General features: G+C 37.9%; 1 protein-coding gene across 3 annotated transcripts in view; it reads right to left on the reverse strand.

Moving 5' to 3' along the window:
- Nucleotides 1-278: 278 nt before the first annotated feature.
- The window catches only part of gpm6aa (glycoprotein M6Aa), a 17082-nt gene continuing 964 nt past the window's right edge, over nucleotides 279-16396 (reverse strand). The window contains exons 1-7 of one of the 3 annotated variants that reach the window (XM_027155257.2): nucleotides 9932-9992; nucleotides 7908-8100; nucleotides 7184-7340; nucleotides 6400-6553; nucleotides 5238-5314; nucleotides 5081-5146; nucleotides 279-2858 (exon numbers count right to left, since the gene is read on the reverse strand). In XM_027155257.2, coding sequence (XP_027011058.1) covers nucleotides 2706-2858; nucleotides 5081-5146; nucleotides 5238-5314; nucleotides 6400-6553; nucleotides 7184-7340; nucleotides 7908-8095 — 795 coding nt within the window. In that variant the 5' untranslated portion in view covers nucleotides 8096-8100; nucleotides 9932-9992 and the 3' untranslated portion in view covers nucleotides 279-2705. Of the gene's footprint in view, nucleotides 2859-5080; nucleotides 5147-5237; nucleotides 5315-6399; nucleotides 6554-7183; nucleotides 7341-7907; nucleotides 8101-9854; nucleotides 9879-9931; nucleotides 9993-16396 lie in introns of those variants that run through there. The other 2 variants (XM_027155256.2, XM_027155255.2) reach the window with 2 other exon arrangements.

A 16396-nucleotide genomic window follows, 5' to 3' on the forward strand; every position in this document is an offset into this window, starting at 1 on the left:
AGAGTGAGTGAGTGTGTGTGTGTGGGTGTGAGTGAGTGAGTGAGTGTGTGTGTGTGAGAGAGAGAGAGAGAGAGAGAGAGAGAGAGAGAGAGAGAGAGAGAGAGAGAGAGAGAGAGAATTAAATAGTTCTAACTGTTGAAATTAAAGTGATCATCGTTTCCTTTTACAACAAACTCAACACATCTTTAGTATTTCACGGAGCGACGAAGCTGCTGTTTGCTAATGAGAGTTTGTAGACACCAGTTTGGCATCGAGAGCACAAAGAGCACAGGAGAGAGTTTTTTACCAATTACACCAGTGTATTTATTGAAGTTCACGCAAGCATATCAGAAAAGCCACTGTCAAGCTGTCGGCACATTTATGTACAAAACAGAGTCATGGTACAGCGTGGGCTACTACGCATTCTTCAGGGAGTGTACAAAAGACGAATGCAAGAAAAGAGAGAGAGAGAGAGAGAGAGAGAGAGAGAGAGAGAGAGAGAGAGAGAGAGAGAGAGAGAGAGAGTGTGTGTAGGACTTCACCACAAACTAAACACACTTACAAACAAATCAAACACTACCATCGAGAGCAAAGCGGCGGAAGAGGATTCGATCACTGCACATCAGGAGAGAAGAGAATGAGCCAGCGACACACTCGCAACTTCACCAACTCAGAAAAACAAAGTTTTTTTTTTCTCCTTTTATTTTGGATCAGTTAAAAACGAGTAACCATTAAATGCATGAACCATGCCACAATTAACACCGAGGTTCACAGTCTTCACCTAACATCATTATGGGGATCTGGATAAAGATCCCAATGCACTTACACTGAGAAAGAGCTCACGATAATGGGCGAATAAGTGCACGAAAAACTCTTAAACACCAACAGAGCAGATGAAAAGATGAGAACACTCCTCCTCCTCATCCTCCTCCTCCTCCTTTCTGTCCTATAACGACGTTAAGATAGAACGCTGTCGTGTGACTGTCACGTGACCGTCATGGTAATGACAGTAGAATCACAGATGTACATGTCAGAGCTTCAGGTTGGCGACGATGTCGTGATACTGTCGACACACCGTTTTGCAAACAACGTAAAAATCCCAACACACGTTAGTGTTCCTCGGAGAATGGCTCAAGAATCAATCGTTTTTTTTTTTTTTTTTATAATAAGAAAACATTTCAAAATAAATAAAAAATTACTATTTTAAAACTCAGAGAAATGATGATGTTATTTTGATACTCGTTAGTGCGAGGTGAGTTTACTAAATGACCTCAGCACTTTACATTTAGAAGTTCAGCATCATATCATTCACTCAGACATTTTTCTCCCCTTAAAACTGTAAAAGAACTAATTTTATTTTAATTGCATAAATCCACAATTTTGTTCCAAAATCAGTGAAACGAAAACGACGTCGTTTTGACACGCAGTCCGGCGAGGATGTGGATCTGCTTACAAGTTTGTATTCTGTCTAAAAGCCATAAACAGATCATTTATTGTCGTCGGTCAATCGACGATTTTACAATAAAAAATAAAGTGAGATCAGATTAAAAAAAAAAACGAATAAAAAACAACGAACTTTTTTTTGGTTTGTTTTTAATAGTTTAAAAAAAGTCACTAAAAATGATATTAACATGTTAGCTGTCTCAGATTTATTTATTTTTTTCACCGCTTGTTTACTTTTGAGAAGCGAGCGCCGTCATGTCGTGTAGTCATGCGGTTTATTTAGCGCTTTAACATGTACATCTGTGATGATTACAGCAGACACTTCTCTGTCATTCCCCCTTTCAAAATTACACAAACACGATTTCATGATTTTTTTTTCCTCTCTATTTTTTCCTTCACAACCCCCCCCCCCCTCCACCCACCTCCCCGATTCCCCTGTAACATGGAATGTGTTTGTATATGAATTCACCTGAAATTGAAGTGCTTCCATACAGTACGTGTGAACATTTACAGAATGGCTATATACAAAAAAAAAAAAAAAGAAAAAGAAAAAAAAAACAAAAACAACTTCAGGTCTATTTACCTGTAGCTATAATCTGTTGGAAATAAAAGATAAAAGGGGTAAAAACACTGCGGCTGTGTGTCGGCTAGTAAAGAACTCAGAACCTTTTTTTTGTCTGGATACGTTTTGTAATGATATCTGTAGAAAAATAATAAATAAACCCTTTATCTTACATCATTTCTTACTAATTTTGTCTTTCTTTTTTTACTTTTTTGACTCTTTTTTTCTTTTTTTTTTCCAAAATAACGCAGAACGTACAAGCAATCTGCTCCTTTAGGGCCAAAACTCTCACAGATTAAAAACAAACAAACAAACAAACAAACAAACAAATAAAAACCTTTTCTTTTCATTCCTGTGTGATTTTTTTAAAGGAAAGCGCTGAAACACAAACTCACATGAAAAACTGTGCTTTATGTCCTACAACCGACCCGTTAGATAACAACGCACTTAGATACCGTTAATACTGATGTCTTAAAAAAAGGAAAATTGTTATAGTGTGGTTCGAAGAAAAAAAAAGACGCTATAAACATCTCATCTCGTGTAAGCGTACATTAAAATAAAATTAAAAGAATCCACCACTAGTTAGACAGAAGTGTAGTAATATTAATAATAATAATAATCATAGGGTTGGCCATGGGGTTGGTCATGTGACACACCATTGGTCATTAGAGGGCAGCAGCCAGTGCCTGAGGCTCCGTGCCTTCCAGTGCTACTTCCTGCTTTATGTGTAGGCGTTGAGTCGCTCTTTGGAGCGTGTGGAGTGGATGTCGTGTAGCTCCTGCTCCTCTTTGGACTTGCAGTCTTCATATTTCTGCATCTTACACGCGTCCTTCACGTAGGCCCAGTTAGCTGACAGAACCATCAGGTAGTGGATCTGAAATCAGAGACGTCATGACGTGTCACCTTCAAACGTATTCAGGACCTGTTTGCTAACGGCTAAAGCTAAAGGAACTGATTAGCGTTATTACATTTCTATTACTAGGTTATTACTGAACGTCACAGGCTCGGTGCTGATTGGACAAAGAGTTTTTAAATGAATTGCACTTTTAGACTCTTCTCTATATTTAATGGTGTAAAAACCAAAAGAACGATAAACACATCGGGATCGTATTTAATTTTAAAGTGAATAGTCTGATGATCGATGTAGCCAATCAGCAACGAGCAGGCGATGTTTAGGACCCGCCCCTTTTATTTTGAGCTGAATGTGTTTTTATTTTATTTGTTGTTGCGTTTTCAGGTTTGATTTGGTTTATTGATGTGACTTGCTCTTGTCACTGGTCAGAGTTTTTTGTACTTGTTTTATTTCTGAATTTAAAGATGTGCAGTTTTTCCTTCAAACTCCAGCTCATTTCCTCTCATTTTGTTTACCACCTGTTTCGGTGTCGCAGCTCTGTGAGGACTCGATGACGTCACAGTGTTCTGAGCTAAATTTATCCTCTGCACCAGCAGGAGGCAGTGTTGTACCACAGCAGGACATTTCCAACCCTTACCTGTGTGTGTGTGTGTGTGTGTGTGTGTGTGTGTGTGTGTGTGTGTGTGTGTGTGTGTGTGTGTGTGTGTGTGTGTGTGTGTTTTAACATTACAGCCGCTGAGTTTGTTTAGCATATTTGCATATTTACGCAACAATATTATGTAAAACTGAATACAGTTCAGACACTGAATATAATTAGGATTATTATCTAATATGCAGATCATCAACAATCTATAGCGGTTTAATGCATGATGAATTATGGCTATGCATAATTCAAAACCACTCTAATAAATGTTCTATTCCTAAATAATTAATTTTTATTTATAACTGTCAATTTGTAATATGCTCAGTAAGGTTGCCTTTTGTGTATATTGTGTTGTTTTCATCAGTCATAACTCAGGCGATATATAAATAATCAATATGCAAATGTATGCAAATGATCTAAATGGGTTGCACAAAGCCACGCCCTGTTTGTTCTGCTCAGGCAAAAGAAACAGATTTGTCTCTTGTCTTTAATGTGTTTTCATGCATTGTTATATAACAAGAGATCTACATGTCATCTCTATGCAAATGTATGCAAATTTTTTAACAGAGGCCACACCCAGTGTTCCTGCTCATAGAGCTTGAACACAGGCCTGTCTGCTTACATTTTTGTGCCTCGTTTATTATTATGGACATGTATAAATATGCATAGTTATTATGTAAATGTATGCAAATTATTCATGAATCTCACAATAAAGGAAAACAGGTTGCGTTTTAGGTTTTAACATGATGTGTCATCACCGTCAGCATCATCGCTTTCTCTCGTCTCTCAGAAAATGGTTGCCCACAAATGACTGAACGATGTTAGCAACAAGCTCACGGAGCCTTTCTTCTTTTAGTTTCCATAGCAACTCTGTGACAGACCCTGCATCTCTCTGAGATCGAGATCGAGAGAGACTGAAAGGAAAAGATGAAAAGCCGACGCAGAACTGAGGATGGAGAGGAACGTGAATGCGAAGCCTCGCCCACTCTCAGCAGCTCTGATTATTCAACACGAACTCTATTTCCCATGATGCATAGCGAATGCAGGAATGACTCACCGCTCTGTTCTGGTATTTACATGCAGAGCAGCACAGACGAGCTGAAGTGAGGGATGTAATTCAGCCATTTTACTGCATCAAACCCGAATAAAAACATAAATCAATGCTAATAGAAAAAATGAAGCAGACGAAGCCTTTATTTGTCACTTATACGTCACAGTGAACCTCTTTTTTTGGCAGATTTGTGTTTGTTACAAAGCTGAAGTTAGTTAGGATACAGTGCCTATGGAGCAGATGAGGTTAAGGGCCTTGCTCAAGGGCCCCACAGCGGGAGCTTAGGAGCACTGGGGTTTGAAACCAGAGCCTTTAACCACTGATTACCTCAAGTTCCTGTACTCAGGTACTGTACGTTAGAGCAGAATAAACAATCAGTTATAAGCACAGGTGTTGTTATCGTTCTCTTATGGCCTATTAATGCTCAGGTTCATGGATTATTCTAAAACTAACACCACCGGTAATGTTAGCCAATGGAAAAATCGCTGTAATTCACTCGTCATTGTGTAAATGCAGTGATTTCAGACTGAAGATTTCCAATGAACTCACCATGGCGATGACGGCGGCTCCGGCTCCGGCCAGCGCACACACAAACAGGTGAAAGGTCATATCCAGCTGAGGACACACCCAATATTTCACTCACATTAAAGACTCGCTTTTATTTAACGGCTTAAATAATAAATGAATGGTTGAGTTTGAAACGCACCTCTTCAGATTTACACATTTTGTTGAACTTCTCAGATACTGTACACAATGTCTTAACCTCTCCGATAGTCACAACACCTAAAACACAGGGATAATAATAATAATAATAATAATAATAATAATAATAATAATAATAATAATAATAATAATAATAATAATAATAACAACAACAACAACAACAACAACAACAATAATAATAATAATAATAATAATAATAATAATAATAATAATAATACATTGTACTATGACTACAAAATAAATTTATTTTAAATCATAAGCCTGATATTTATTTATTTAGTTTGTTAGTTTATTCTCCAGATAAAAAAATATTAGATTTTTTTACAATACCATATTATTATTATTATTATTATTATTATTATTATTATTATTATTATTATTATTATTATTATTATTTATAAGCAGCTTTAAAGAAGTATGGAAACAAAAGAGAGAGAAAGATAAATAAATATATTATAAGAAGAAGAAAAAGAGGAAAAATAAGGACAAAATAAAATAAATGAATATATACAATTAAAGTTAATTTAAAAATAGATTAACTTAAAATAATATATATATATATCCCTATTATATCACCTTCTTAAAATTATTTTAAATGTATACAAATTATAATGAAATAGAATAAAAAGAGAGAAAAAGAAATGTAAAAAAAAGAAATAGAAATAGAAATATAAAAATAAAATAGAAATAATGATTTATATAAAAAGTATTTATTTTACATAAAATTAAATAATAAATACAAAAATAATGCTCAAGCATCTGTATTTTCATTTTGGAGATGGAAGTTTGTGAGCTGAACAGATCGTAGAGCTTATGCACAAAATAAAAAGCCCTTTATACCCTAACATATGCAAAAATGATTGAGAAGTGGCTACAAAAGGAGGAAATGCCTTTTACATGTAAAAGTAAATGGAGTAAGTTTTTCCTGCATGTCTTCCAGGTCTGTATTTGTGTTATGGGAAAGCCCCAGGATGACTACAGAGCTGGAGGTGACATGTTAGGTTGCTTGTGCTATTTCCCCAAACGCATTAGACTCAAAAATGAGGTTAAAGTTCACCATTTGGTGTGAAATTACACCAAATAACCACGCTTTGTCTTTATTGGGGTGCCAATAATTCTGCACTGGTACTGCTATAGCTGTTTACCGAATTGACGTGGGTCCAGACACAGATCCTTTCCCTCCAGTACGGTGGTGTTCTGGCAAATAGTCCAGATGTTGAAGTAAACGAAAACGGGCAGAGCGGTGAAGGCCGTCACTGCAAGCCAAGCCAGCATGAAAATATACGTCAGCATGATGAACTGGAAAAAACAGAGAGAGGAGAAATATTAGACCAGATCTACTGACACGGTGCCGTAAACACGACTGAGACAAAGATCATACGGCTCGGTGTGGAGGAAAGTCTGGCTTTACTTTACATTTGTATGAATCAAGTCACAAGGTCAGTTTTGTATGAAGACCTAAAATGAATATAGTGAAATTAATTAAAGGAGTTTTTAGTTTTTATTAATTATAATTATTTTGGGGTTAAAAGACCAGATCAAATCTGATCTGAGTGTCCAATCACATGACACATGATTTAATAATCAGTTAAATTGTGAGTTCTTTCTGAATGCAAAAGTAAAATGTGGTGTTCCTCAGGGTTCTGTTCTAGGACTGATTTAAGTCTTAATATATGAGACATAATTCATAAACACAAAGCCAAACCAGACCTTAAACTGGACCATAGACCAATAACCTTCTGGTGTTTGATTACTGCTATTTTTCTTTGTATATACTTTGTTAAGAATTTTACTTCTCTTCCTGAGGCAGTTCTTTGTAAACACAGTATTAGCCTCGTAGCTCAGCTCAATTACACACAGCTACATGAACTTTAAACCGTAGGCGTATCATAAATCAGATGTATTTATAACTCCAGGACGACTTCGTACCCATGCGCTAACGCAGCGTCCGCAGGCGGTGATCTTAAAATCTCCATACAGATCTTTAATAGCTCCACTTGTAAAGAAACCCTCGACCATCAGCAGAATCCCGTAGACGAAGAAAGCCGAGGCGATGCCGTAGATCACGTACTTGATGATGTCAATACTGGAAGGAGAAGAAGAGTTACGCTCGCTGTAATGGACATGTTATAATCACTAATCTGATGCATATTTTATTAAAATGGAAACATAACTGTGGCCACATTGTGGGTGTGGCCTTGTGGTTGGGACCTTGTGGGTGTGGCCTTGTGGTTGGGACCTTATGGGTGTGGTCTTTTGGGTGGGATCTTGTGTGTGTGTGGCCTTGTGGGTGTGGTCTTTTGGGTGGGACCTTGTGGGTGTGGTCTTGTGGGTGGGACCTTGTGGGTGTGGTCTTGTGGGTGGGACCTTGTGGGTGGGACCTTGTGGGTGTGGCCTTGTGGGTGGGACCTTGTGGGTGTGGTCTTGTGGTTGTCACTCCTCAACATGTCACTTAATATAATTTGCATATATTTACACATTCTTTTATTTTAAGCACATTTTTATTTTTGAATAAAACCCAGACATCAAGCCAGGATTAGAATTTCTTTAGTTCTTTTCATTATAAATGTTATTAAATAAAAGCAGCAGATAATAAGATTGATGAGATCATTAGCGCCCTAACCGGCGACGTTTGGCTTTATTATGAGCTCACATGGTGAAGACGTCCAGCGAGCCTGTAGAAGGCCTCATCACTTCAAAGTAGTTTTGTAGGATTGTGTCGGTGCCCGTGAGAGCCTCGTGACCACAGCCACAGAACAGAGCCACACCCGCGTACAGCAGGATGGTGGCGATCAGAGACGGGTATGGGATCCCACGCAGACATTTCAAACAGCACTCCATGCATCCTGAGAGACAGACAGACAGAAAGAGAGAGAGACAGACAGAGAAAAAGAGAGACAGAAGGCAGGAAAGGGACAGATGGAAAGGGACAAAGAAAGTGAGATCAAACTCAGCTGGAGGCTGTGGAGCAAAAACAAACAGGAATCACCACAATCTGTCTGTCTGTCTGTCTGTCTGTCTGTCTGTCTGTCTGTCTGTCTACCGATCTAAATCTTGTGCTTAAATGTATGTGCACTCCCGATCATCACTCCAGAAGCACACAGTTGTACAGAACATCTCCGTGTGCTATAACGTTACAGTTTCTCTTCACTGAAACTCAGAGCTCCATGAAGACATGGTGTAGAGGTGAAGGTTGGAGTGAAGATCTCCAGGGTCCTGCACAGAGCCTTTGACTCTGACTCAACACCACTGAACACCTCTGGGATGAACTGGAACTGGAGTCTCCTCAAACATCCCAGCATGAGAGTCTGATCTCACTGATAGTCTTGTAGCTGAATGAACACTAATGCCTACAAACACAAATCCAACATCTAGTGGAGAACCATCAGACAAGAGAAGAGAGGAGAAGAGAAGAGAGGAGAGGAGAAGAGAGGAGAGGAGAAGAGAGGAGTTTATTATAAGAAAAAAGAGAGGAATAAATCTGGAATGAGATGTTTAACGCACACGCGTGTGGGTGTGATGGTGAGGGGTGCACAAACATTTCACTATATAGTATACTGTATCTACCTATCTTATTTCAGTGTGTGTGTGTGTGTGTGTGTGTGTGTGTGTGTGTGTGTGTGTGTGTGTGTGTGTGTGTGTGTGTGTGTGTGTGAATGTAACACACTGTAGCTCAATATTAAATCAGTCTATAAAATCTGGAGTTGTTCCTGATGGGTGTGTTAAAGCGGTGCTGAGTTACAGCCGACGGGGGAACGGCACGGATAATAACCACATAAACCTTCAACCTCACACACACACACACACACACACACACACACACACACACACACACACACACAACACACACACACACACACACACACACACACTCCTTTATCTCACCCATACTCTCTCTCTCTCTCTCTCTCTCTCTCTCTCACATACACACACACACACACACACACACACACACACACACACACACACACACACACACACACACACACTCCTTTATCTCACCCATACTCTCTCTCTCTCTCTCTCTCTCTCTCTCTCTCTCTCTCTCTCTCTCTCTCTCTCTCTCTCTCTCACACACACACACACACACACACACACACACACACAACCCCACACACAAAAAACATATTATTAATGCATGTTCAGTGTGCACTGATGGGACAGACACTCAGAGCTCTATATTTAGACAGGAATGTCATCAGCTGTTGTGATGTTAAACTCCTCTTAGCCTCTGGTTTGTGTTCAGTAAATATTCCAGGATTTAGTCCGTCACTTGGAAGCATTTGATCTCCATTCAGTCCAGCAGGAGGTTTGAATCCCTCACCTGCTAACAACTGTAAACTATATATAACATACACTATAGCACTATAACACTATATGACACTATATAACATACACTATAACTCTATATAACACTATATAACATACACTATAGCACTATAACACTATAACTCTATATAACACTATATAACATACACTATAACTCTATATAACACTATATAACATACACTATAGCACTATAACACTATATAACACTATATAACATACACTATAACTCTATATAACACTAACTCTATATAGGATATATATATATATATACTCATTCTGTCTATATTGTATCTCATCGTCTGCATTGTTTTCTCGTGTACTGTAGTATAGTGTTATTGATGTCTGTACCTTTGAGAGTCACAAACTGCTGAAACCAAATTCCTTGTGTGTGTCAACATCAACACACTTGGCTAATAAATCTGATTCTGATTCTGATTCTAATAACACTATATAACACTATATAACATACACTATAACTCTATATACTGTAACATTTGGGGCTTGTAAAAAAGGTAAATAAATGTTTGTGTACATTGAATGTCTATACTGTTTAAACATTTGTTCAAAATACATAAAGTAAAGATATATTCGGTTCAATATATATATAGACTTATTGCTAAAATATAGACTATAGATTGGACCAAATCAAAAAGAATTATGTTTCTTTAGGAAAACAAAAAATAAGGCCTCGTTCATTCATTTTGGCCTGAATGTCTGTTTCATCAAATATATGCAAAGAAACAGATGCATCATTCATCATCATCACCTCATGAATAATTCATATTTTAATGGGTGAAGATCATGTGACATTTCAATAACAAATAAAGTCAGAAAAAATAACAACTACAGCCACATTGCAGCTATATTACCGTATTATTAACAATTATTATTTATGATCATTTTCTTTTTAATGGATCGTTTTTGAAAGAGTTTTAATTCTAAAACAATAGTTTTATTAACACTTCTGTTATTTCACATTCACTTCTCATTTCCTCTGATGTTATAAATCGTGTTAAATTGTATTGTTAAAGCTTCAACAATCTGAACAAAAGCCCCAAATAGGAGAGCATTAACACCGCTACAAACCCAAACAACCCCCGAAATCCCTCTCGTCTACCCTCCCCCACTCGCTCCGGCCCCTGAACCCATCTGTCAGTCTGACACCTTGTCCTGCCCCCAAACCGCCCCTGCTCCAATTAACCCTCCTATAGTGCACATTACTTGGCAATATTGTTTTCCAGTGTTAAATATTACTCACCTGGTGGGTCATTTTGAGAAAAACGGATTAAAGAAAGTGTGAAATTGTTCATATGACGAGGATTTTGTTTTTATTTCACATGGATGGAAGGAGTCTCCAGTGTCAGGGCTTTCTAACATAAGAAAATTAGGAACTCACTTTTTTTTAAAAGTAATAATAGTAATAAATGGATAAAAATGAGGTGCTGTGCTGTAAGAAATGGAATAAAACCTTTGATGTGATGTGTGAGTCTGTCGAGTGAAGTGTCGTATCACGCTATTGTGTGTATCACCTCTCGTACGCATATTCACACTAAACGTGATTTTCCTGTTCAGAAGAGCAGAACAGAATCTACATTTGCTTCCCTGCTCTCGGTGACCCACTTACACGACACACGCTGGCGGCTTTTATAAGAGTTTAAATACACACAAACACCTTCGGCACAATAGATTCCCCTCAGTGCTACTCCTGATCCACTGACTCCTGATTCATTTACAGCTATTCTGATTCACTGATATCTGATCTGATTCATTTGAATCTGATCTGATTTTAATTCCTCTCCAGTCATTTATCAGTCATTCTGATCATAACTATACTGCTTTGTGATCTGATTGATTTGTATCTGGAATGATTTATTTCAATCTCTTCTGATTCATCTTTTGTCCGAACCGATTCATTTATACCTGTTCTGATTCCTTCACATATGATCTGATTCATTTCCATCTGAACTGATTCATTCATATCTTTATCTGATTCATTCTATTTGGACTCAAAATTTGAAATTTAATATAAAAAGAATTTTACTAAAAAGCAGTCGGTCTTGCACATTCTATAGAATATTTGTTTGTGTGTGTTTTAACTCACTCCATCTGTGTTTGGAGTTTGAATAATCTCTTAACCGTGTGGGCATTTGTTCAACCCTCTAACATTTTGTTCATTATTTCACTGGAAACAAAAGCCTGAACAATGAGCTTTTCTCCTCACATGCTAATAATATTATGAGAGACAAATGGTGGAACCACAGTAGCCGCTTGTGGTGTGTGTGTGTGTGTGTGTGTGTGTGTGTGTGTGTGTGTGTGTGTGTGTGTGTGTGTGTGTGTGTGTGTTCAGAGGGGAAGGGAGATAATGTGGACAAACAATTGGACAGAGGCCCTGGGTAAAGAATACACGGAAAATAATCTACACATGAAAGTCTGAAAGTCATGCATCTGCACAATGTGTGTGTGTGTGTGTGCGTGTGTGTGTTTGTGTGTGTCTATGTGTGTGTGTGTGTGTGTGTGTGTGTGTGTGTGTGTGTGTGTGTGTGTGTGTGTGTGTGTGTGTGTGTGTATCATATTCGTATGTATCATATGTAAAAAGTCTTACCAGTCCACAATCATTTTTGTGCTTGCTGTTTTTTTTTGTCTCCACCATCAGCCGATGTTCTACATGTAATTCTGGAGGAAGCAGCTTCCAAAATTAAAAAAAAAAAACTTTATAAAAACAAAGATTGACGTCAAGAATGTTTTTTATCTCCTGACCTGGGCACAAGTTTGGTGATCGTTAAGATAAAACATGGAGTATAAATTACTGGTGAAAATGTGTGTGTGTGTGTGTGTGTGTGTGTGTGTGTGTGTGTGTGTGTGTGTGTGTGTGTGTGTGTGTGTGTGTGTGTGTGTGTGTGTGTGTGTGTGTTCGGGAAGTTCAGAGGTTCGTGACTGTGATGCGACGTCCCACTTTACAGGCAAGTCAAACAAGCAGCTCAGATTCTCTGGATGTTCTTTCATCAAAGCACCAGCAAAGACAAGCAAGCTCCTCATCCCCAGAGTTACACCAATCCTTATTCCATCTGCATTACTTATAACTTATATAGGCTAGTTTGTTAGCTGAGACTAGCAAGGGTGATGCTATTGTGAATACCAGCATTAAAATAATCCAAAAATATGCATTTAAAAGCGTCATTTCCTTTAAATCTAATCTTATAGACATCAATCTTATGCTGCTATGTAAGTAAGTAACGAATCTCAGACTCGCTATTACGAGGAACATTTCTCATTATTCATTCATTTTCTACCGCTTATCCGTCTCAGGCATCGAGTTAGGATACACCCTGGACGGAGTGCCAACCCATTGCAGGGCACACACACACATCCTGGATGGAGTGCCAACCCATCACAGGGCACACACACACTCTCATTCACTCACACACACTCACACACTACGGACAATTTTCCAGAGATGCCAATCAACCTACCATGCATGTCTTTGGACCGGGGGAGGAAACCGGAGTACCCGGAGGAAACCCCCGAGGCACGGGGAGAACATGCAAACTCCACACACACAAGGCGGAGGCGGGAATCGAACCCCGACCCTGGAGGTGTGAGGCGAACGTGTGCTAACCACTAAGCCACCTTGTCCCCTCTCATTATTCAAAAACACTTAATTTGTATGATGCACATCGTTATTGTTAACGTGTCACTTCTGCAAGAAAAATATCTGATCGTCAACAGAAACTGTTCCCAATATAAAGAGGGTCTCATTATCGCTATAACTCATCTGCATATTTTACAAGATAAGCATTTAATTCTTGTGAGAAATGTCTCTGATTTTTTATTGGAGTCTGTATTGTTATTAAGAAGAGTTTTTATTTACTTGTTTGTTTTTTTTTGGCTGTATAACATAATTTATAAAGCGTAACTCTCGCAAGATCAAAATTTGATCTTACATTTCTGAGCTATTTTACATTGCATTATGTTGATATTTTTAAATATTTCGATGTTCTCGTGAGCACAGTGATGTTTTCTGTCTAAATGCTGGACTTTTTACATCTGTACACTACACATTCATGACAGGAGAGAAAAACCTCAGCCATCGCTCACCATCAGAGGAATTTACAGACAGAACTCATAAATAAGGTAGGAGAGGTAGCGCTGTGGTGGAACTCGAATCACCTAATGTTCTCTAACACAATAAAGATGAGTGCTAATGAAATGCCCGATCTCCCATGAGGCCATTCTGGTTCATCACTCTCTCCCTCACTCCACTCGTCTGCTCTGTAGTGGACACAGTGAGCTGCCTGTCCAGCTCGTTTACCCGATTCACCTCAATTTATTTTCCTTAAAGTATCATCGTTAAATTATAGAGCAAGCATCTCATCTCTCTCTCTCCCTCTCTCTCTCTCTCTCTCTCTCTCTCTCACACACACACACACACACACACACACACACACACACACACACACACACACACACACACTATAGTACACTATTACTCACAGTACAGTACACTATTACTCACACTATAGTACACTATTATTTACATTACAGTAAACGATTACCCACACTACAGTACACTATTACACTATAGTACACTATTACTCACACTATAATACACTATTTCTGACACTTCAGTGCACTATTACTCACACTACATACACGAATACTCACACTATAGTACACTATTGCTCAGACTATGGCACACTATTACTCACACTATAGTACACTATTACTCAGACTATGGCACACTATTACTCAGACTATGGCACACTATTACTCACACTATAGTACACTATTGCTCACAGGACAGTGCACTATTACTCACACTATAGTACACTATTACTCAGACTATAGTACACTATTACTCAGACTATGGCACACTATTACTCAGACTATAGTACACTATTACTCAGACTATAGCACACTATTACTCAGACTATAGTACAATATTACTCAGACTATAGTACACTATTACTCACACTATAGTACACTATTACTCACACTATAGTACACTATTACTCATACTATAGTACACTATTACTCACACTATAGTACACTATTACTCACACTATAGTACACTATTACTCATACTATAGTACACTATTACTCACACTATAGTACACTATTACTCATACTATAGTACACTATTACTCACACTATAGTACACTATTACTCACAGGACTGTACACTATTACTCAGACTATAGTACACTATTACTCACACTGTAGTACACTACTACTCATACTATAGTACACTATTACTCACACTATAGTACACTATTACTCACACTATAGTACACTATTACTCACAGGACTGTACACTATTACTCAGACTATAGTACACTACTACTCACACTGTAGTACACTATTACTCACACTATAGTACACTATTACTCAGACTATAGTACACTACTACTCATACTATAGTACACTATTACTCACACTATAGTACACTATTACTCACACTATAGTACACTATTACTCATACTATAGTACACTATTACTCACACTATAGTACACTATTACTCACACTATAGTACACTATTACTCACACTATAGTACACTATTACTCACACTGTCACACTATAGCACACTATTACTCAGACTATAGCACACTATTACTCACACTATAGTACACTATTACTCACACTGTAGTACACTATTACTCAGACTATAGTACACTATTACTCAGACTATAGCACACTATTACTCACACTATAGTACACTATTACTCACACTGTAGTACACTATTACTCAGACTATAGTACACTATTACTCACACTATAGTGCACTATTACTCACACTATAGCACACTATTACTCAGACTATAGCATACTATTACTCAGACTATAGTACACTATTACTCACACTGTAGTACACTATTACTCACACTATAGTACACTATAACTCAGACTATAGAACACTATTACTCATACTATAGTACACTATTACTCAGACTATAGTACACTATTACTCACACTGTAGTACACTATTACTCACACTGTCACACTATAGTAAACTACTACTCACACTGTAGTACACTATTACTCCCAGTGTAGTACACTATTACTCACACTATAGTACACTATTACTCACACTATAGTACACTATTACTCAGACTATAGCACACTACTACTCACACTACTACTCACACTATTACTCAGACTATAGCACACTATTACTCAGACTATACTACACTATTACTCACAGTGTAGTACACTATTACTCAGACTATAGCACACTACTACTCACACTATAGTACACTATTACTCACAGTGTAGTACACTATTACTCACACTATAGTACACTATTACTCACACTATAGTACACTATTACTCAGACTATAGCACACTACTACTCACACTACTACTCACACTATTACTCAGACTATAGCACACTATTACTCAGACTATACTACACTATTACTCACACTATAGCACACTATTACTCACAGGACTGTACACTATTACTCGCACTGTAGTACACTATTAATCATGAAATAACTTATTATTATTAATGCTGTATTAAAACAGAACAGGAATCCTATCATTTAATTAATTATCAGCAATCTGTGGTGAATTTCTAGTTCTAAAAGCTTTCAGATAAATGCCAAAACTCTTAGAGCTCTCACAGAGAAGACGACATACATGACCACTGTCATGGCAACAGGCGGTTCTACTGCCCATCATGCACCGCTTTCAAAGGGAGAGAGAGGAAAAAAACAGCACACATGAAGAACTGCCATGGAGATGGAGGGAAAAAAGGAGGAGGAGGCGAGAGAGAGAGAGAGAGAGAGAGAGAGAGAGAGAGAGAGAGAGAGAGA

This window comes from Tachysurus fulvidraco, chromosome 17 (genome assembly GCF_022655615.1).
Source record: "Tachysurus fulvidraco isolate hzauxx_2018 chromosome 17, HZAU_PFXX_2.0, whole genome shotgun sequence".
NCBI classification, from domain to species: Eukaryota; Metazoa; Chordata; class Actinopteri; order Siluriformes; family Bagridae; genus Tachysurus; species Tachysurus fulvidraco.